This window comes from Amphiprion ocellaris, chromosome 23, assembly GCF_022539595.1.
Source record: "Amphiprion ocellaris isolate individual 3 ecotype Okinawa chromosome 23, ASM2253959v1, whole genome shotgun sequence".
Lineage (NCBI taxonomy): Eukaryota > Metazoa > Chordata > Actinopteri > Pomacentridae > Amphiprion > Amphiprion ocellaris.
In genome coordinates, this window is record NC_072788.1 from 18513381 (window position 1) to 18535501 (window position 22121).

The 22121-nt window shown below is 40.3% G+C and overlaps 1 protein-coding gene and 1 non-coding gene across 3 annotated transcripts; both read left to right on the forward strand.

Annotated features, from left to right (window-relative positions):
• trnaa-cgc (transfer RNA alanine (anticodon CGC)) lies at positions 1-72 on the forward strand. Its single transcript has one exon. It is a non-coding gene; the product is annotated as a tRNA-Ala (tRNA).
• A 264-nt stretch (positions 73-336) lies between these two features.
• dtx4a (deltex 4, E3 ubiquitin ligase a) lies at positions 337-22056 on the forward strand. Of its 2 annotated transcripts, none has more exons than XM_023294140.3 (9): positions 337-553; positions 1131-1345; positions 2828-3998; positions 17112-17173; positions 17899-18060; positions 18174-18235; positions 19322-19642; positions 19750-19839; positions 19931-22056. In XM_023294140.3, exons 2-9 carry the CDS (start codon positions 1138-1140, stop codon positions 20159-20161), a joined length of 2307 nt encoding a protein of 768 aa, XP_023149908.1. In that variant the 5' UTR covers positions 337-553; positions 1131-1137; the 3' UTR covers positions 20162-22056. The 2 variants fall into 2 exon arrangements, with proteins under 2 accessions (XP_023149908.1, XP_023149907.1); XM_023294139.3 differs by lacking the exon at positions 337-553 and adding an exon at positions 760-917.
• The last annotated feature ends 65 nt before the right edge of the window (positions 22057-22121 follow it).

Below are 22121 nucleotides of genomic sequence, written 5' to 3' on the forward strand. Positions count from 1 at the left end.
GGGGATGTAGCTCAGTGGTAGAGCGCATGCTTCGCATGTATGAGGTCCCGGGTTCAATCCCCGGCATCTCCAGATTCTCAGGAAGCGTTTCTTTTTCTGCCCATACAGGAAACCAGCGGTAACGACTGAAGGCAGTGAACCGTGGCAAAGTAATCCCTTAAAGGAAGCATTTTTCAGCACAGCACCGTATGGCACATTTTAATCGTGAGCGCTGAGAGACGCTTTTGTGATTGGAGAACAGGACAACTTGCTCGAATCTGATTGGTCGCTGGATACTCTCGAGGCGTGGTCCATGCACGCGAATATCATTTTTTGCCGGCCGAGTTTGCTCCAGTAGTGGATGAGCCACTCGATAGAAGCATTATGGTCGAGCCAGTGGGTAAACCTAAGTCAAAGTAGGTTAACTGGACTGAAGAAAGTCATCAGAGTAATTATGTAACCAGGGTCTGGACTTTACCTCAACACTGAAGCCATTCTGACTGACACATGGATTATTTCTGAGACACCAGAACTGTTCTACAGAGCTTGACAGGACTGGAACCGATCTAGCAGGGTAAATATTTAAGTTACTTTCCCAAATTTAAGCTTCCCTTAAACTGATTTTCTTTAACACAAGTGGAAGGAAAGAAAGAGGGACAGGAAGAAAAAGCAGCCTTGCAGAGCTCGATCAGATGGTTTCCTTCCAGTTACCTATATTTCACGTGTGCCGCTCCACCGTGAGCATCCAAGTTGCATCCTCTACTCTCACCCAAACTTGATTGTGGCTGAGAAATGATTCAGTAGACGTCACTCATCTGCATAGGGAATAAAATGCACCCAACCTGCAAGGCTTTATGCGCCCCGAAACCCTCTGTTTTTTCCCGTGCGATAAAAAGGACCTACTGATTGTTGCATGTCCGAAACTACAAACATGGAAGGTATAGTATGCATGTGTTGTCAGACACAAATGTAGACTTAGATCCAGATAGGAGACACATCTGGGCTGCGAACTGTTCAAGATGGATGCAGCGCCGCTGTGCGCAGGGATGCATGGCGGAGAGGCAGCGGGGTATCTTTAAATGCCCATCACCCCCGCGGTTTCTCTGTCTTTTATTGCACAACGTTGTCATTTTGTTTTTCCACCCTTGCAGGAGTAGGATGTTACTAGCATCCGCGGTAGTGGTATGGGAATGGCTGAACGAGCACGGACGCTGGCGGCCCTACAGCCCCGCTGTCTGTCATCACATCGAGGCGGTCATCCGGAGCGACCCGCGGAGTGGTAGTCTTGTCCTCGGCCAGGTGGACTCTCGCCTCTCGCCGTACATCATCGATTTGCATTCCATGCACCAGTTCCGACAAGACACAGGTGAGGAGCAGGACAGGGGCAGAGGCTCCGGTGGAGGGTGTAGCGGTGGAGCCGGGCCTGAGGTAGAGGCCTTTTACTGCTCAGCACTGTTTATCTTTTGCCTGGGGTGATTGTTCTCCACAATCTGATGCTTTGATGAGAGGGCTTTGCTGCAAAGTGGCCTCTTGTTGCTGTAATTATCTTGTGTATTGACATAAATGGCATTGTTTTATTTTAAATTCCCAAATATAATCTCTCAGAGGTTCCACCTGTTCAAATGTTCCAGTTTAACATTACAGACATGGAGGTATGTTGTACATCTGTGCTGGTGAAAGATGTCAGCAATAAAGTGAGTAATTCTGGTGGGATATGTCTATGTGTGTGTTTGCATGTAGCACCAAGGCCACAATAGCAGCTGAACTGTTTAGTCATACAGCGTTTTACTGTAAATACCGCCATCAGTGATGGAGAATATGGACACAAGAAGTCATCCTCCACAGCTTTATGAGCAGGGCAGCAGCAGACAAAGAAGGGAATGATAGACACCCCGACATTGCCTTTCTCTCTCAGCACTGGCTGCCAAATGCCATTGTGTAGTTTGTTTTCCCAACTCAGAGCAGCCTGACATGGGGGTACCCCAATCTAAAGGCAAGAGCTGGGGGAGGAGGAAAAGGAGGAGAGGAGTGTCGAGGATTTTCAGGAGTCTGAGGGCATGGAGAAAATGAAGTTGACAGAAGCAGACTTCATGAAAGAGGCCCTGTTATTTAAAGTGTAGAAATATTTACACATATAAGATAGAATTTACAGTTAAGTTCTGTTTTGTAGTATATTTCATGTATTTCAGTCACTCACTGAAATGTTTTTACATAAAACTACAGACACAGAACAATGGAGTGTTTGTCATAGGAAGTTTAGACAGTTTGTAGGTTGATTTTACTCATGAGAGAAAAGACAAAGAATACAGACCCAGATGTAGAGTATAAAAATAAGATGCATTTTTTTTACTTTCATCTTAAGCTCATCCATCTTATAGAACCTGCACTACTCATGGAGAAATAATTGATATGTGGAGGCTTTAAAGTACCAAGACTCTGTAGAGCTTCTCTAGACACCCAGGGAAAGCAAACACAGCCAGCTTTGGGTCAAATCAAGGCTGCAAGCCAATCAGAATTCAGAACACCGTGTGCTGTTACCAGGGGCAACCTGTTTGCCCAAATTCTTTGCAAGCAAAGCCAGACATGTTGAATTGTTAGTGTGGTAAACTACTTGTGCAGTGAAAATATTAGAGCTTTCACTTACCTTTTCTTGTAACAGCCCATCATCACCTGTTCAACAGAGAGGAAGATGCTCAGTATGTGCTCCAAAACCTTCTGTTTACAGTCTTCTTGTACATGTAAACAAATATACATTGACATGCAGTAAAGCCACCGAAACGTCATACCAAGTTCAAATATTCATATGTGGATTGTGGATCTTTTGCTTTTGTTGTGACCCCTACTTCAGGTACCCTTCGACCGGTACGACGCAGTTTCTACGACCCCACATCAGCACCAGGCCAGGGTTGGTTGTGGGAGTGGGAGAACGACGCCGGCAGTTGGACAGCGTACGACACGGAGGTGGGCATCGCCATCCAGGCAGCACGTGACCGTCAGCAGCCCTGGCTGGACCTGGCACCGCTGGGTTTCTGCTACCTCATTGACTTTGAAAGCATGACCCAAATCAATGGGCAGACGCAGCGCTGCCGACGCATCCAGCGTCGGTCTGACCTCGCGTACCCACTGGTATCTGGACCCCTACCCAAGTCCCATCATGCCTGGGGTCCCACGTCCATGCCCGCACATGGAGGACTTCTAGGCATTGATGTATCTGGAGTAGGAATGGGGCTCAGGATGAGCAGCAGCGGGACTGGAAATGGGAGCGCCTACCCCAGCGGGGCACTCCCCGCTTCAGCCATCACCTCCCTGGGACAACCCTGTGCCTGCCAGCAGTGTATGCTGGTGCTAAGTGTCAAAGCAGGCACCATGTCGACTGCTCACACTCTGGGCCGAAGACCACTGCAGACCAAGCCACCTAGTCCCAAACTAAGCAGTCACCCCATCCCAGGAGGGTCTTACTCGTTAACCCTCCCTCGACCTCCAGCCCTGTCGAGGTCACTTTCTCCCCACAGGACCTCCATAGTTGGGGCGACAGGTGGCCTCAGTATGGCTGGTATGGGCGGTGGAGGAGGTTTGAGTGCTAGTGGTGTTGGCAATGCCAGCCTCGGCTTTGGAGGAGGCTTCACCCACTCTCTTTCCCTTCTTGGGTCAGCCACTGCCGCCCTCTCCATTTCTTCCACTCGCCCCCCACCACCTCCTCTCCCACCTCCTCCACCACCTCCTCCCCCCCTCTCCACCGTACCCTCATCAGCCACCACCTCCCCACCTCACCCCTCCACCTCCTCCCTCTCCACTTCCTGTTCTGCTCTCACAGCATCCGCACAAGGCCCACCTCTGATCTCCACAGCTGCCTCCACGTGCACACCCTCGCCTTCTGCCCGTGTCCTGGGTCCAGTGTCTTCATCTGGTGCTGCTGCCTGCACAGCCCCTCTGCCACCACGGTCTAGTCTCGCAGGGCTGAGCCGTCCTGCACTGCAGCGTATCGCCATGGCTCAGTCACGTGCCCTTATCGCCTCTGGGTGAGTAAAAAAATCACTGTATCAGCATCAGGTTTTAACAGTAATTACCTTCATTGTGAACAAAACATACTACTTTCCTCACCCATGAGAAGAAAATGTCTTGGTCTGCCTTTTACATTTTTTTTTTCAATTTTAGCTCCATAATTGGATATTTCTTCACAGATCACAGTCTTGTGATCTTCCATTCTATTACTAAAACAAACTGTGTGACTTTCCTCTGAAGGCACTATATGGAAATTTAGCATATAACTTCCCAAGACATTTTATTTTCATCAGAATGCTCCAATACCATTCCACCACTATGACAATGAATTAAATGACTCTTTGTCACTTTTTTAGGAATGAGTTGTTTGTAGCCAGCCCACAACTCTAATGAGGATTAAGCAGTGTATAGATAATGGATGGATGGATGTTTGTAGCCAGCATCTTTCAGCACTTTGTTTCTTTCTGATGGAACTTTACTGTTTTTGTTCAGAGAACTGTTCCACAGTCTTCCCTGACATAAACATTCCACAGCAGTATGTAAAGCAGATGTATGTTGTACAGCAGCTTGCACGCTCCAAAGACTACTTTCAAGCGCAAACAGAATATAAATAGATAACTATTTTCTTAATAATAATACTGATTTGAGATATATTAGCAGAAGGTTTTGTTAAATATTGTATTTGTCAGATGAAATGTTCCTGTGTTTCCCATCCATGTCAATTTACAACCAAACAAAATAGGTGCTACTAATCAACAACAAATGTAAAATGATCTAAATTGAACTAGAATTTCTCTTTTGTTTGAAGCGTCTTTACACAACATCTGACGTCATGCTCATTGGCATTTATGAGCCTTTAATCCTTGTGGCCATAAGGATTAATCATTTCCATGAAAAAACAATGAAGGACATTCATACTGAACAAGCCAAGCTCTCAAAAGTTTTTGCACACATTCCAGACATTTGCCATGTGAACACTAGATGATGATAATACTTACAGTAGTGACAATATTACACATTACACGCTTTTAATTTATCAGTTAGACCTAGCCTAGCTAAATGTAGCAGTTTCAAAGCTTCTTAACATGGTATTTATCTCATTTGTTTTATCTGTACATAAGCCCAGTTGTAAAAGTATCACTCGATTGTTTAACTAGTTGTGGACCTTTGATAGGATAGAACCACCTGTTTAGTTTCAAATAGTCTTAATGTCAAGCTAACCATTAGACTGCTGGTCTCAGACACATATACTCCTGTTTAAAAGTTTGGGATCACTTAGAAATGTCCTTATTTTTGAAAGAAAAGCAGTTTTTTCAATGAAGACAACATTAAATGAATTAGAAATACAGTTTAGACATTGTTAATGTGGTAAATGACTATTATAGCTGGAAACGGCTGATTTTTAATGGAGTATCTCCATAGGGGTACAGAGGTTCATTTCCAGCAACCATCACTCCTGTGTTCTAATGCTACACTGTGTTAGCTAATGGTGTTGAAAGGCTGATTAATGATTAGAAAACCCTTGTGCAATTATGTTAGCACATGAATAAAAGTGTGAGTTTTCATTGAAAACATAAAATGTTTAGGTGACCCCAGACTTTTGAACAGTAGTGTATAAATGAACCAAAACCACAGTTTGCTGTAATTAGACTCTTTAAAAAAAAACATCAATGCTCCTTGTTCAACCGTGAAATGATTAGTGACTTAGATGCGACCAACAGTCATGTGACAAAAATTCATACTGGTTTCAGCTGAGCTGGGCTGAACTGCAGGCAGTTTGCATTGAACAGAGAAAAGACAAGCATGGAAACAAATTAAAAATGCAAATAATAAAATATATTTGATATGTAGAGTCACCATTTTTGTCCAGTATCGCTAACACCCGTGGGCACTTGGAAAAATTTGTACATGTTGATTCCAAGTTTTGTTTTTGTTTTTAATTTTTGTAAAATAAATAATCAAAGAAATTTGACTTTCGGTTTTCTTTTTTGTAATTGATGTCATCATAACTTTCCTATACTTCACAAAAGAGATTCTTGAGTCCTGTTTACTTCTTGCCATGGTTATCCTGTTTCCATAGAGATGCAGAAATCCATATTGCAGTGAAAAATGAGCCCATCGTGAGGAAAGATGTGACAGGAGCAAAAAATGCTCTTTGGAGTGTAGAGGTCTCGCATATGTGACTTACAGTTAATGTAATGAATAATTTTGCTGAATAAAAAGTTGACTTCTATCAAATCTATAATGTAGATCAATATTTAGCACAGTTTACATTTTACTCGAGAAATTGCATTTTGAATGTATCTGAAACACGTTCTGATTGTGTCAGTCAAATCAGTTGGGATGTCTAAACAACACCTTGGATGTTAGTGTGTAGATTTAACCCAAAAACTGTGTAGTGCTACTAATAATCACACATGTGCACAGAGTAGCTTTAGTCAGCTGTATTGTAAAATGTCATTCACTGTGAAATACTTTAAATATTTGCAACATGTCAATATGGATGGCGTCACATCAGCAAGTGTTTAAAAATAGGTTTAATATATCTTTGTTTACAGTGCTCTTCTTACCTTCATTAATAGCAGAAGAATATGTCTTGAAAAAGTGCTATGAAGTCCACTGTAAACTATGCAGAGTGATGTCCGTGCAGAGTTCGATGCTAGAAGACTGTTTTCACTTTCATCTGTTGAGGGTGAAAGTAGGTTGTGGAGTTTCTGATAACGGAAAGGGTGTAGGTGTAACAATTAGACTTTTTTCCACGTGGTGTTTAGGTGTTAAATAATGAGCTGTGCAGGATTCCAGCATCAGAGAAAGATGATCAGCGAGGGAAGTCTCAGTATCCATGTCTGATAGCCAGAGGGCGCTGTGTAGTAAAATGTCTGGGGTCTGAGCTAGAGGGAGGTTCACTCAAGTTCACTGAATTAATTACACTTTCTATAAACAGTCATTTTCTGTTGTGCAATTGGTTCAGTTTGTGGTGCATCTGCATCTGCTCTTTCCTATTATAGCATTCCTTTTTGGAACAAGTTCTTCACAGTCATTAAGTCTCAATGACCACACATTTGTTATACGCCGATCAGCCACAACATTTTGACCACTGACGGGTGACGTGAATAACATTGATCATATTGGTACTATGTGATGTTCTGCTGGAAAACCTTGGATTGGACACCCAAATAAACATTGTCTCAGAACAACCACACTCACTCATGCAAATGGCAATCCTAAATGTCACCGGCCTACCCCCACAGGAAAATGCACCCCACCACATCATGAAAACATCAAACAATCACAAACATCTTGAGAAACATGACAATCGCCACCTCCAAACTTCCAAGATCCAAGTTTGATTCAAAGAGGCCCCACTGTACAATACAGAGAACCCAAAGGATCCACTGCCAATGTCCTGGTCTAGACCCCATAGGACACCCCGAGAGGTCCTCTGGTCCAGGTCCAATGGTTCAGAGCATTTTTGATGACAAAAGGGGGACCAACACAATAGTAGGCAGTGGTCATAATCTTATGCCTGATCGGTGTATGTTGAAATGCATGCAAAAGTCTCATATTAATTAACTTACATTTAATCTGTTAGCAGTACTGCATGAAACGAGGTGCCTGTACTGTGATCAAATGTAACAATACGACCACATACTGAGGATCATTTTCATGTGACTGAATCCAACAGTGCCCCAGCCTAGTAACACAACATTTTGATTCCTCACGTTAATTAAAACCCCCTCCATAAAACACCAGTTTAACAACTGCTAAGCCTCAGATTAATACAAAATGCTGCAGGCATTTCATGTTTTGCCACAGTAATCTCTGTATTTTGAGTCAGGTGAGCTGTGTGACAGACTGGGCTTTACACACAGCAGGTGAGAGTATTCTTCTGTCCAACATATGGTTGCACCTGCTGCTGTGGTAAAACCACCAACGTCACAGATCTAGAGTCTCTCTGATTCCATCTGCTTTGGATTCTTTGCTGCTTTATCCCAATGGTCATTTGTGGTACCGCATGAACACTGATGCACACACGGAAAAACCCTCTAAAGCTAATGAATCCAAAGTAAATGTGCGTAGTAGGCCTCACTCACTTAAAAGGGAAGTAATTTAAAGACGATTTAAAAAGTGGGGTGAAGTTCAATAGGTGATGAGTTGCTGTTTTTGTGTCCCAATGTTTCTGCTGCTGCTGCACTTTTCACTTGCTGTGTTTGAAACTTCATTCATATTGTCACAAAATTCTGTTAAATGCAGGCAGTAATAATTATCTCTAGCACAACAATAAAATTGTGCTTGTTCATTTTAGTGAAGAAATAGGGAAAAAAATTCTTAAAATTTCAGTACTCTATCATTCAAAGTTCCCAGTGTTATTCAACCACCGCTGGACTCTGTAGTCTACAGTTAAATTCAAACATTCCTGGCGCATTTTTGTCTCCTTCCTCTGTCAATGACAGTAATTACACAAACACTGCCAATACATGCTTTTGAAGCATGCATTGCTGTTGATGTCTTTCTTTGTAGGACTGTAATCCTACCTCTGAATACGAAGTTTCACTTAAATATGACTTGTCAGAATTTTTTGGTAGACTCTTCCTCAATTTTCTGTCAAAATCCTAGTTGCAGTGCCATGGTTCATTTCTAATATCACAGTTGCTCCCCTCTTCAGCTCTGAGAAATACAGAGAGATTTAGCTAGCACTAAGGCTAAAGGCCAGTTAATGCTTTTTGCATCCTCAAGGGAACACGTGACCTAAATGTTGTCATCCACGCAAATCCAAACAAACAAATGGTGCTTGAAACAAATTCTTGTTGAGTATGAGTATAGAATAGATTCTCAGCCATCCACACTGTTATATTCCATCATTAAAAGAGTTGTAATTGAAGTCGTCGCTACAGTACTCTGCTTTGATTTGTTTTTCATCAGCGGAGCCCAAACACAGTGGAAAGTTCTACATATTTCAGAAGTGTTTGCTGTGTGTGCTTACTGTCCTCAGCAGACCTCGAGAATATTCAGTGACACAGTGCTACAGCTCAGTTTGGAAGCAGTTGCTTTATCCTGTAAAGATTGCCTGGTGTGTTTTTTGTGCTTGACATGGGTGGCAATGGGATTGTCTATGCAGACCAATGTGGACCTGTTCTTGTAGAAACAGAACCATGTCTGCAGGTCACTAAGCCCACATTGGTCTGGGCACGTTGACATAGACAGCTTGAGTTGGCCCGTAATCAGCATTATGTGAGCTTGATTGGCAAAAATGTAACAAACATTCATTTGTATATGCGCATATGTAGTAAGTCCTACTCTCTGCCTTTGGTCAACATCAAGTTGTTTCTTTGTACCTTTTGTCCATGTGGTGTGTTTTATTTGCTGGAAGACACATTCTGAGCAAAATAAGTAACCAGTGCTATTTTGTGGCACGTACTGACAACAGTCTCAAAAATACAGATTCAGAGGAACGTGGTTTCATATGCAAACAAGAAAAGCACTCATAGAGCGCAGTACTCTGCCATGGCTGGTCGGTCGTTGTTTGATTTCCGACGGATGAAATCTTTAAAAAATTCGTCGTCTGCAGTGGTGGATTTGTAGTAGGATCGCAATCATGTGACCATTAGCAAGCAGCTGACGTAGTACTGACTTGTAATCATAGTTACAATGATGCCATGCCGCTATCTCACAATGATACAGAAATCTTTAACAAATCCATGGATCCAGACTGCAGCATCACTGCCAAAATCTAATCACTTGGTCCTTGTGTTGTTTCTGACCTTCCCTGAAAATTTCATCCAAATCCGTTGGTTCATTTTTGAGTAATGTTGCTAACAGACAAACAGACAGACAGACAGATGGACAGACAGACAGACTGATGCCGATCGTCACCTTCCTTGGTGGAGAAAACATCAAAATCAGTTTTGTCAACTTACAGAGTGGGGCTTTCTGCATGATTATTTTTCTTCAAAGTCATTTTCTGGTTCGAATGTGTACGGCTAAATTACCCCAACATTACAACTTGCCATTGTGTCGTGTAGAGTAGTTTTCCAGAACACAATCGTTGGTGAGTTGGTATTTTCAAGCTGCAGGGAGGGGAGACTGGAGAGAGAGGCAACGTCTAAATGGATCTAGAGGCGACAATGGTGAAGAGCAACATGTAAAACACTTTTAGGCATTAAGGGACGACTTTGATGGAAAGAAATTCGAACTTTTACATTTTGATAGATATTTTTTAGGGGTTTAAACAGCAACAGAGAGATGTAAGGACAAGACTTCACTGAAACATATTTCTAGCAAAACAACACAATTTTGCTCATTCATTTTGGTAAAGTAATAATATTAGTAATAGTAATAGTAATAGTAATATTTCTTAAAATTGGAACATTGTCATTCAAACGCTCCTACGCAGTGTGGAACCTCTTCGGTGTCTGACAGTGAGAGTAGTTACACCAGCACAGGAACCTTGTGTTTATGATGTATGCCTAAACTTTGACTGCATTGTTTTTGAGAAACTTCTTCTGAACACAGAGATTTTTTATCTGGAGGACCGGAAACTTTTCTTGGATGCTTCCAAGGTTTTTGCCACCATAGTCTCCTGTAGCCTCCTCTGTCTCCACCCTTTCATTTGCATTCCTCTTCAGCTCTGGAAAACCAGTCATTGCTAGCTGATGTGAAGCATTGCTACGAGTCCACCAGCGTCAGACAGCCATGACAGACACCAGATTTTTAACTCCACCATGGAATACAGAGAGATTTGCCCACACATAATCAGCACTGTGTGAATTTGATTGGCTTGAATGTAACAAGCATTCTGTATGTAGGCTACACTACCATTCAAAGGTTTGGGGTCACCCAGACAATTTCATGTTTTCTATGAAAACTCACACTTTTATTCATGTGCTAATGTAATTGCACAAGGGTTTTCTAATCATCAATTAGCCTTTCAACACAATTAGCTAACACAATGTAGCATTAGAACACAGGAGTGATGGTTGCTGGAAATGGACCTCTGTACTCTTATGTAGATATTCCATTAAAAATCAGCCGTTTCCAGCTAGAATAGTCACATTAACAATGTCTAGACTGTATTTCTGATTCACTTAATGTTATCTTCATTGAAAAAAACTGCCTTTCTTTCAAAGACAAGGACATTTCTAAGTGGCTCCAAACCTTAAAACGGTAGTGTATTAACATTGTGCACTCTAACTTTAATTTTAATATTTTATTTGGTCACTCAGGCTCAGCAGAATAATCTTTGAACACACCTCAGATATTTGATCACCATATTAAGTTTAATTATTTTAGCAAATAATTGGAGATTTACAGATCCAAGACATGTGATACCATGGTGCTTAACTGTGACTTCAGCATTTAATTTCCTTTTTTCTCTGTTTTGGTATACACCAAATCAATGGAAACCATTCAACACTTCTTGCTGACTGAGCAGTTAAAGGGTGTTTTTAGTGGGAGCTTTTGCCTAGAGAACATTGAGTTTGAGGCACAACATTAAAGTTAGCATGATGTAAATTTAAAACAGTGAGCTGAAAGACCTTCAGTTATCTGCTGAGTTGAAGAGATAGCAGCTGAGTAATAATTTTCTGAGGGTTCATTACTACAGTTCAGTGGCTTACACGTAGCCATTCATTGTTTCCCATCTCTTTGAGGAAATTATTACTACACATCTCAGCTATAAATAGAATAACTCTGTTGGCACAACTTATCTTAATGTAGTGTTTTGTGTTATAATGAAGTGCAATAAATGTGTTGAACAAAACACTTCATTTGAATGTTTTTTTTTTCACATTTCTGCACAGAATGTGATCCTGAGGCAAAGATGGTAACATGAGGACATGAGACGTGTACATAGTCAAATATTCGTTTTCATAGTAATATTGATTTTGAGTCACTGGGTTGTCAATTATTCGGAAAAGACGGAGGCAAAAATTCTATCAGCTTGTGATTGTAGTCAGTGATAGGGATACACAATGGTATCATCTATATCATCAGTAACAGCCAATAAAGGCTGAAGAACCAAATATCAGCACAATGTTTCTACTTTTTTTGTAATCCTTGCTTCCAAATGGCATGAAACACGGTACAACAATTACAGCTTTCACAACTGAAAACAATTCCTTTAGACTTTTCTCCAATTTTTTTGAAAATTATCAAAATATTTTTTGCTTCTTTTTCCTCTGCCAACTACCGTAGCAATTGGCAGACAATTGTGCCGCATTCAAAACTGCATACTTTTTAGTTTTTATTTTATTTACACTATCGTTCAAAAATTTGGGGTCACACAGACAATTTCATGTTTTCCGTGAAAACTCACACTTTTATTCATGTGCTAGCATAATAAAAGTTAGCACGTGAACCCTTGCAGAAGGGTTATCTAATCATCAGTTAGCCTTTCAACACCATTAGCTAACACAGTGTAGCATTAGAACACAGGAGTGATGGTTGCTGGAAATGGCTCTGTACCCCTATGCAGATATTCCATTAAAAATCAGCTGTTCCCAGCTAGAATAATCATTTACCACATTCACTATGTCTAGGTTGTATTTCTGATTCACTGAATGTTATCATCATTGAAAAAAAAAGCTTTTCTTTCAAAAACAGACATTATTAAGTGAGCCTAAACTTTTGAACAGTATTGTGTGTACCACAGCCACCTTCCCAGAGTATTTACTGTTTCGTACAGTATGTATATGTACAGTTCGAACATAATACATCATCATGATATGTAAAGCTTGACAATAGTTGCGCGAGACACTGCGACGTATGTGATGTACCTGTATTTAGGGTTTGCGGGTGACCAAAGCATGCTGGCTTGCACACTACTAAATCCGACTATGTAGTACTACATTTGACATACTATGTACTGGGACATGCTAAACTTTAGTCTGGCATGGGACTATGTACTATGACAGGATGGATATTGAAACACACTCTTATTTTTTTTCCAGGTACTTGTACTTTCTCTATATAAGCATGGGTAACAAAGCCTACACAGAGACTTTCTATTGACACTACGCAACCTGGTATTAGTAATATTTGCTTAAAAGTATAGATAGTTCCAGAGCTATTAATGGAAACACACCTCATTTACTTTTGTTGTTGTTGTTGCAACATTTCAAAAGATGCCCTCAAATTCACCTGACCATTTCATGAAAACATGCCTAGGGTTTACATTTGAAGATAATCACACTTTATATGGGCCTTCATCATAACAGTGGACAAAATAATGTGTTACATCCACTTGATGGAGAGACCTGATGCTCCCCAGCAATTTATTGGAAAATATACACAACCATTCAAAAGTTTGGGGTCACTTAGAAATGTCCTTATTTGTGAAAGAAAAGCATTTTTTTTCAATGAAGATAGCATAGACATTGTTAATGTGGTAAATGACTATTCTAGCTGGAAGTGGATGATTTTTAATGGAATATCTACAGAGGAACATTTCCAGCAACCATCACTCCTGTGTTCTAATGCTAATGTTACCTAATGGTGTTAAACGGCTAATTGATGACTAGAAAACCCTTGTGCAATTATGTTAGCACATGAATAAAAGTGTGAGTTTTCATGTAATATATGAAATTGTCTGGGTGACCCCAAACTTTTGAACAGTAGTGTATGTGCATGTATCAGCAACCAACCAAAATTATTTGAAAAATATCATAATAGCAAATATCATGCACTCCTAATTGATAACCAATAAATATTTGAAAAAGATGGATCTTTTGCAGATGTGTTAGTGAGTTCATTGTCTACATTTTTTTTTATTGCTGAGAGAGTTTGCCGGCAGTGAAATGGAGCAGATGGTTTTTAAGTGAAGTGTAACATCCAAGGCAGCGTCACAGATTATCCCAGTCACCAGAGCTGTCTTTGGTCCACACGCCTGTTGTGGTCCTCTTGTTGCACTGTGTGTGATTTTCTTCACAGAACTTCAGGTAAACTATTTGTGTTTGATCAGAGGTTTTACTTTTTGCTCCAAGGGTTTATCTTTTGCTTTACACTTGATTCAAGGTGTGAGCTTGCATCTGTAGTGTGTAAGTGTTGCCTGGTGCAGCAGCTTGAGCGCTTCTTCCTTCCAGATGGAAGCTACTCTAATACCACCAGCTTAACTGGGATCACAAAAACGTGACTGACAGATCTTTTCTCTTCTTGTTTCCCAGCCTTTCTTTTCGTTCTCCCACCTTCATGGTTTGTGGCTTTAAGTCAAGTAAAGGACACGCACAGAGGGAGTTAATACGACAACTAGGACACTTGGTTTGTTGGTAAACAAACAGATATAGTGACTAAGTACAGTGTAAGCTGATTGACCAATACAAGAACTGGACATTACAGTGAGTCTTAATGTTCCATGTCATTATTACATCATTTATTTACAGAGGGAAAACTGTTGTTGACCAATAATAGCACAAGTAAACAAAAGAGACTGTTTCTCAACTTTCTATTAGCATAATAGAATGGTTAAAAAGGTTTTTTTTTTTTTTTTTTTAGGTCATTTGCTGTAAGATAACCTACCACAGTGTGAAATAGGAAAACCTCCAGGCAAATTTTGGCTTCTTTCCTGCAAAAATGTAACAACTGTCATCTATTCATTTAAGATAAGCAGATTTAACAGCAGAAACTTCTCAATGAATTGATCTAACACAGGGTTGCACAGTGGCTTGGTAGTTAGCACTTTCACCTTGCAGCTAGAAGATTCCCGGTTTGCGTTCCAGCCTTCCTGGGATCTTTCTGCATGGAGGTTGCATGTTCTCCCTGTGCATGCGTGGGTTTTCTCCTGGTTCTCCGGCTTCCTCCCACAGTTCAAAAACATGCTGAGGTTAATTGGCGATTCTAAATTGTCCGTAGGTGTGAATGTGAGTGTGACTGATTGTCTCTATATGTAGCCCTGGTGACCTTCCAGGGTGTCCCCTAAGTTCACCCTAAGTCATCTGGGATAGACTCCAGCCCCCTGTGACCCTAATGAGGATTAAGTGGTGTATAGATAATGGATGGATGGATAGCTGTAAGATAACCTACCACAGTGTAAAATAGGATAACCTCCGGGCAGATTTTGGCTTCTTCCCTGCAAAAATAACAACTGTCATATATTGATTTAAGATGAGCAGATTTAACAGCAGAAACATTTCAATAAATTGATGTGACTCAAACATTTGGCTTCCTTTTAGCTGTAAAAGATCCTTACTTCACAGCACTCTTACAATAGTCCTGGCTGAAAAAACAACCCAAGGTCTGGTAGTCTTATCTGTTTAAAGCTTAGAGACATAGATGGTTAAAAACACGAGACTTTTTAGTATGACATTTTTGTAAAGGAAGATCCGCTCGAAAAAAACAATGCACAGGAAAAGCCAACAGCATAAGTTAGCAGTATTACCTTGAAGAACAAATGAAAGATAAATAGTAGTTATCAGTGTAATGATAGAAAAGCAATTTGGAACCGGTTGAAATTCAACACAACAACAGCAAAGATGTAATGAGGTTAGAGAAAAAAAGAACATACACCAGACAGTCATGAGCAAAATGAAAGTACAAGAAAGGGCAACAGACACACTATTTCAAAAACAAACTGACTCACTAAATAAATCAAAGTTTAGTGGGTTTTTATGAATATCTCAAAAATACATTCAGGCTTTTGCTAGATTGTCAAGTAAAGGAAAACAAAGAAGATGGAATAAGACAGGTTTGTCCTTTTCTTGACAAAAAATATTCAAACCAATCAATCAATTATCTACACTGCTGTTCAAAAGTTTGGGGTCACTTAGATTGACTGCTTTTCTTATTTTTGAAAGAAAAGCAATTTGTTTTTCAATGAAGATAACATTAAGTGAATCAGGAATACAGTCTAGACATTGTTGATGTGGTAAATGACTATTCTAGCTGTAAACGGCTGATTTTTAATGGAATACTTTCCAGCAACCATCACTCCTGTGTTCTAATGCTACATTGTGTTAGCTAATCATGTTGAAAGGCTAACTAATGATTAGAAAACCTTTGTGCAATTATGTTAGCACATGAATAAAAGTGTGAGTTTTCATGGAAAACATGAAATTGTCTGGGTTAGCACAAACTTTTGAATGGTAGTGAAAATAACTGACCATTGATGTAATATTTAACAACTCATTGATGAATCGTAGCAGTTCCAGTTGGTACTGCATACTGTCATGTCTGTCACGTATGTCAGCCTTATGGCAGCGTGACGTGGGAACTCACAGGTAATCCGTCCCATGGTGACTGTTTGGCCTACAACCAGAGTTTAGTCAACAGATGGAAACAGGTGGATTAGCCCTATAAAAGAGGGAAGAGACCTGACAGCAGCTCACAAGCTGAGGAAGAGAGAAGAGAGACAGAGGGACAGAGACACTGAACTTCAGGATTGATACGAGATAGAAAAAAAGAGGAATTAAGTAGGAAGACAAACATTGGAATATTTGTGCTCCCTGGTGTTGTCCAGCAAGAACAATGACTGTTATCAAAACTGGCAGACCGTAAGTACACACCTCTAGATGCTAGACGTTTTTAGTGGTATCATCAGTGCTCTTGTGTGATTGTGTGATTTGCTTGGATTTTTCACCTGTTAAGGAGCAAAAGATCCTTAAGACAGCTGTGGTTGAAAATACTGCGGCATTTAATCAAAAGAAAAACATGTTTAACATCTATGTCAACAAATTTTTTTGTGTTTTAAATCACTAAAATTAAATTGGATTGCGCTATAAGCTTTTACAGCTATTTTAACTGGACAGGAGTTTCCTTGTTTTAAATTGAAAATACCTGCATTGTTTTAGCTCCTCCATTCTACAAGCAGCTAAGTGTCTCGTGGTGCTAACATTCCTGACCTTAAGCCTCACATGGCAGCAAACTGTATCTGGCAATTATAGGACAGTATGTCAAGTTGTGATGAGCAATATCTTGTTTGTTTCTCCTCATGACTCGGCAAAAGCTGCTTAACCTGATGACATGAACCAAAGTAGAAACTAGCATATGCTGCCGACAGCTGGGTGTAATTCCACCTGACTCATCTCATTTTGACGGCTTCAGACCGGACTGGGGTGACCTGGATGGTGGCATGTGGACTTACAGTGTGTCTGCACTTTACAAGTTAATACAAATTATTTTTTTGTGTGTGTGTGTTTCAGAGTGCCAACAGTTCCAGTGAAGAACCTGAATGGATCTAGCCCTGTACACCCCGCACTGGCAGGTAAGGAAAAGTTTGAATCCTTTATTACTATAGTTAAATCAATCAGAAATACTTCAACTAGAATATTATGTGTAAAATTTGGAAACATTGAGGCATCTAAAGTTTGTTCTTTGGTAAAAATAAACAATAAAACTTTGACTTGGCACTCATTTCTCAACACAGCTAATGACATTTAGCCTCATATTTAACTTGTATTTCAGTGAACATACTCGTGATGAATAGATCATTCCCAGGATAAAATGTTCATAAGATAGATAGATAGATAGATAGATAGATAGATAGATAGATAGATAGATAGATAGATAGATAGATAGATAGATAGATAGATAGATAGATAGATAGATAGATAGATAGATAGATAGATAGATAGATAGATAGATAGATACTTCCTTAATCCAGAGGGAAATTCAAGTGTTCAGCAGCTTACATACAACAACATAGAATTAAAAAAAGGCAGGTTAGTAACATTAACATTAAAGGTTAGTATATACTCTGAAAATCTTGCTGTACAATTCCATACTATAAAAAACACTTCTAATTTTAAAATCTGTAGAATACTAAATGTAATTAAAATTCAATATACAGTATTTACACATTTCAAGGCACAGTGATTTAAAGTGAATTTAAGTGACTGTGCAACTACTGAACAATGAAAACTAGTAAATAATGCAATTAGTAAACAATTAGTGAGTGTGACAAATCCCCCCTCTGCTGGCTGTACTCAGGAATTACAGGCATCCTGATGAGTGCAGCAGGACTTCCTGTCTGCCTGACCCGCCCTCCCAAACTGGTGCTTCATCCTCCACCTGTCAGCAAGAGTGACATCAAACCTGTCCCCGGACTAGGCCACTGCTGTCGTAAGACTACAAAGAAACAGGCACGCAAAGGTGGGTTTGAGAATGGTTCCGTATAAGTGTGCTCACAGTCACTCCTTCACATATGCTCATACAGTACTATAGTTCATGAAGTGATGACTAAACTTTGTGTTTCCATCTCTAAGGCAAGACCCCTGAGGAAGTGGTGAAGCGGTACCTTCAGAAAGTCCGCAATCCTCCAGAGGAGGTGAGTTCTTCTTTGCAGAGATTAGTATTGGAAGTGATTAGTGTGGAAAAGGCTTTTTTTCAGATTAGTTTGTTCACTTGGTGTCACTGAAACAGTGAACAGCTTTCAGCAGCATCTCCTACAAAATAGGACAACAAAACAGAAAAGTAACATTTAAATTAAAGATTTAAAAAAGCAGTCAGAGATCATCATGTCTTTGTCTCTAATTTTGATTGAATATTTTCAGTCAGCTTTAAGAAGGGCAGCTATAATAGGTTTGTGTCCCCACTGAATAAACAAAGCAGCAACTTTAGCTTGAAAATAGCAGTTTAATAAAAGTCTTTCACAAATATGCTTTTTCCCTGAGATTCTACAACATTTCATGGCCTTCATCAACTAATTTAGCTTGCCCAGTTGGCATTGAAATGGTTTAATTATTGCGTAGCGTCCATATTAAATGTGGCAGGTGGTTGAACTCAACTGACGAAGGCAATGAGACGTGGCAAAAAGCCCTGATAAAAAAAAAAAAAATCAGACTTTTGTATCTACTCTCAGATATACGTCACTTTAAAGTGTCTGCTAGCCGAAATTGTTGAATTGTAGAACTTTGTTATAAGAAAGCCTACACACACTACTACAACACCAATTTTAATACAAGAATTAAAAGATTTCTTTGTTGGTCAGTACCCTGCCAAACCTGCTCAGTTGTTGCATGATTTCCGACAGATAAGATCTTTAAACAATTCGTGATCCACAGCGGTGGATTTGTAGTAGGATCGTAATCATGTGATCGTCACCAAGCAGCTGACGTAGTGTTCACGTTGTCATAGTTTCAGGAACACCTTGCCGCTATCTCACAATGACACAAAAATCCTTACCAAATCCATGGATCCAGACTATAAGCGGCATCACTGCCAAAATCTAATCACTTGGTCTTTGTGTCATTTCTGACCTTCCCTGAAAATATCATCCAAATCCATTTGTCAGTTTTTGAGTAATGTTGTGAACAGACAGACAGATCACCGCAGATCATCACATAACTCTGCTGCGTTACTTGGCAGAGTAACAATCTATCTGACACAGATTGTTCTTGTCCTTCCATGTCAGGACTGCACCATCTGCATGGAGGCCCTGGCTGGACCATCAGGCTATAAGGGCCCCGGCGTGGGTGGCATCTCCCGGGCTGAGTCAGTGGGCCGCTTGGCACAGTGTGGTCACCAGTACCACCTCCAGTGCCTCGTTGCTATGTACAACAATGGCAACAAGGATGGCAGCCTGCAGTGTCCAACCTGCAAGACCATCTATGGGGTCAAGACTGGCAATCAGCCTCCTGGCAAGATGGAGTACCACGTCATCCCCCACTCACTGCCCGGCCATCCTGACTGCAAAACCATCCGCATCATATACAACATCCCTCCTGGCATCCAGGTACGGTCAGACAGTAGTGTTTCTGTGAAATTTATTGAAACAAGAAGCGTTAATGTCCCCTTTTAAATTTTTTGGATAAAGTAACAAATTGTGCTCTTGTTCTCCAGGGCCCAGAGCACCCAAATCCAGGCAAACCCTTCACTGCACGAGGGTTCCCCAGACACTGCTACCTCCCCGACAGTGAGAAGGGGCGCAAGGTAAATGACAAAATATTTCTTCTTTCTCATTGTGCAAGTAGCGTGATGATCATGCAGTGACATCCTTCTTTATCTTAACCCCTTTGTTCAGGTTCTGAGGCTGCTTCTCGTAGCGTGGGATCGCAGACTCATTTTCTCCGTTGGTACTTCTAGCACTACCGGCGAGTCTGACACAGTGATCTGGAATGAGGTGCACCACAAAACTGAGTTTGGCTCCAACCTTACGGGCCACGGGTATCCCGACCCCGGTCACTTGGACAATGTTCTGGAGGAGCTGAAAGCTCAGGGCATCACTGAGGAGGAGTGTCTACCCAGAGACTGAACACACAGAAAACCAGTCTGTAAACAAGTGATTCACAGCTGGACAGACAAATTGTTTTATCTGATGGCATGAACTGAGGGAACACGCACACCAGAGATGGAAAACAGCTTCAAAACAAGAAACTTTACATAAATAGTTTCAACAGAATTTCTCTTCTGACTGCATGAGTCAGCTTCGATATGTGGGAGATCATTTTCTTTCTTGATGCAGTAACAGTGTTGAGGTTGCAGATGTTATTCAGTGAGAACACTGTGCACATACAAGTCATTGTAAGTTTAAAAAAAAATCGGTCGTTTATACTGTGAGACACCATATCAAGAATGTAACAAAGTGAGTTATTTCTGAATCGAAAAAGTGTTTGTCACTCCTGCTGCTACATGGAACTGAAAGGAAGTTAAACTGAACAAATGAAGAGTTTTTTTTTTATCCACATGCAGATAAATCTTTCAAGTGTGTAACTGGATACCTGAGCATGGATATTTCCTGACCTCTAGTGGTACTTTTTGAGAACTACATTCCTTCTTAGGTTTGATTTTTAAATGGTATTCTTGTATATTGATTCGATTTATTTATGTTTCTATATTTTTTTTCTTTTCTATTGTGCATTGTTTTTGGAGTTAGGCTTGACAGAATGAGACATGGGTTGAAATCAGCTTCTGGTGTGCTAGAGTTTGCCCAACACTTTATATACCATTTACCAGCACCTTTCTTTAAAACAATCATTTTGTATTTGATAAGCTCACAAACTGACATTCCTTCATTGTTTGGCCCTCAAGGCATAGGCGCATTTAATAGCTTTCTATGTCTTCTTGTATCTGCGTTAATCCTAAAGACTGATAAAGAAAAACCTACTATGGAGGAGTAAATTCCCAAACAGCTAGGATTGGACGTCCTGCCGAGGTTCAGATCTGCACAGCGGTTTCCACTGAGTATCAAAGGGGAGCAGAAAAGCTTGTATTTACTGTATGTTTGTGTAGGACAGACACACCAGCCTCAAATTCCCTAATTACACTACAGGAAGTGGTCATCAGCTGTTTTTTGTCATGTTTAGTTTTTCCCATGAGCAGGTGCAAAAGACTATCTTGATGTGGATCCAACTTTGGTCAAAGTGGTCCTGTCATTCAGTCCACTGTGGACCGATTTATTATGAGATATGTTAGAGGAGATATCCAACTGTTGACATACTAGTGTAAGCCAACAGTGAAAGCATTTATACTTTATGATACTTTATGTGTGCACTGTACCGTATGTATGTGTTTTATGTGCACAAATTTGCATTAAATGTTTTTCTAAGGTTCAAAGAGAGAACTAAACCCCACTGTGGTTTTTATTTTATAAAGTGCTCGTTTGCTTAAGTCCACAAATAAAAGTAAGATCATGTAGCTAAATACTGGAGAATAATAAATGCTAAAACAGTTGCACAAGTAGATCAGATTCAGCAACAAGATCTGCAGTGTCTTTAAGTTTGCTATGACATAACTAAGTAAGAGCCAGTTTACTTGACAACTGTTTTAGGATGAAATGCAAAGGAGTTTTTTTTTTTTTTTTTTGCATTGTGGCCTCCTATTTTAGACAACCTAATATGGAATTTTTTGAGTATGGCCTCCAGAGTGGCATTTTTCTCCAATGCAACAGCCGCCATCACCATGTGAATCAGTAGCCTGCATGGCGGTAAAGCCCCTTGCCTATTTGTTTACTTACTTCTTCAACTTTTCATTTGTAAGAGCACTGAGCTATTTCATCTTTCACAATTTAAATAGCATCCCTTTAACATAAGATCATGTAAACCTGTGATCAGTACATCACATATCAGTATGAAAAACCAAAAAATTAAGGTCTAAAAGTCAAACTGTAGTTTTAAAATGTATGCAAATGTCTTCATATTTTTATTTTAGTCCCACAAGGAAAGACCAGACGATTTCCTTCATACTTGATGGAGGTTTCCCCAAGGACATGAAGT

Coding starts and splice junctions, on each gene's coding strand:
- dtx4a (XM_023294140.3), top strand. CDS start 1,138: ATGTTACTAGCATCCGCGGTAGTGGTATGGGAATGGCTGAACGAGCAC. Junction 1,346..2,827: donor CCAGTTCCGACAAGACACAG/GTGAGGAGCAGG, acceptor CCCCTACTTCAG/GTACCCTTCGACCGGTACGA. Junction 3,999..17,111: donor CGTGCCCTTATCGCCTCTGG/GTGAGTAAAAAA, acceptor TGTGTGTTTCAG/AGTGCCAACAGTTCCAGTGA.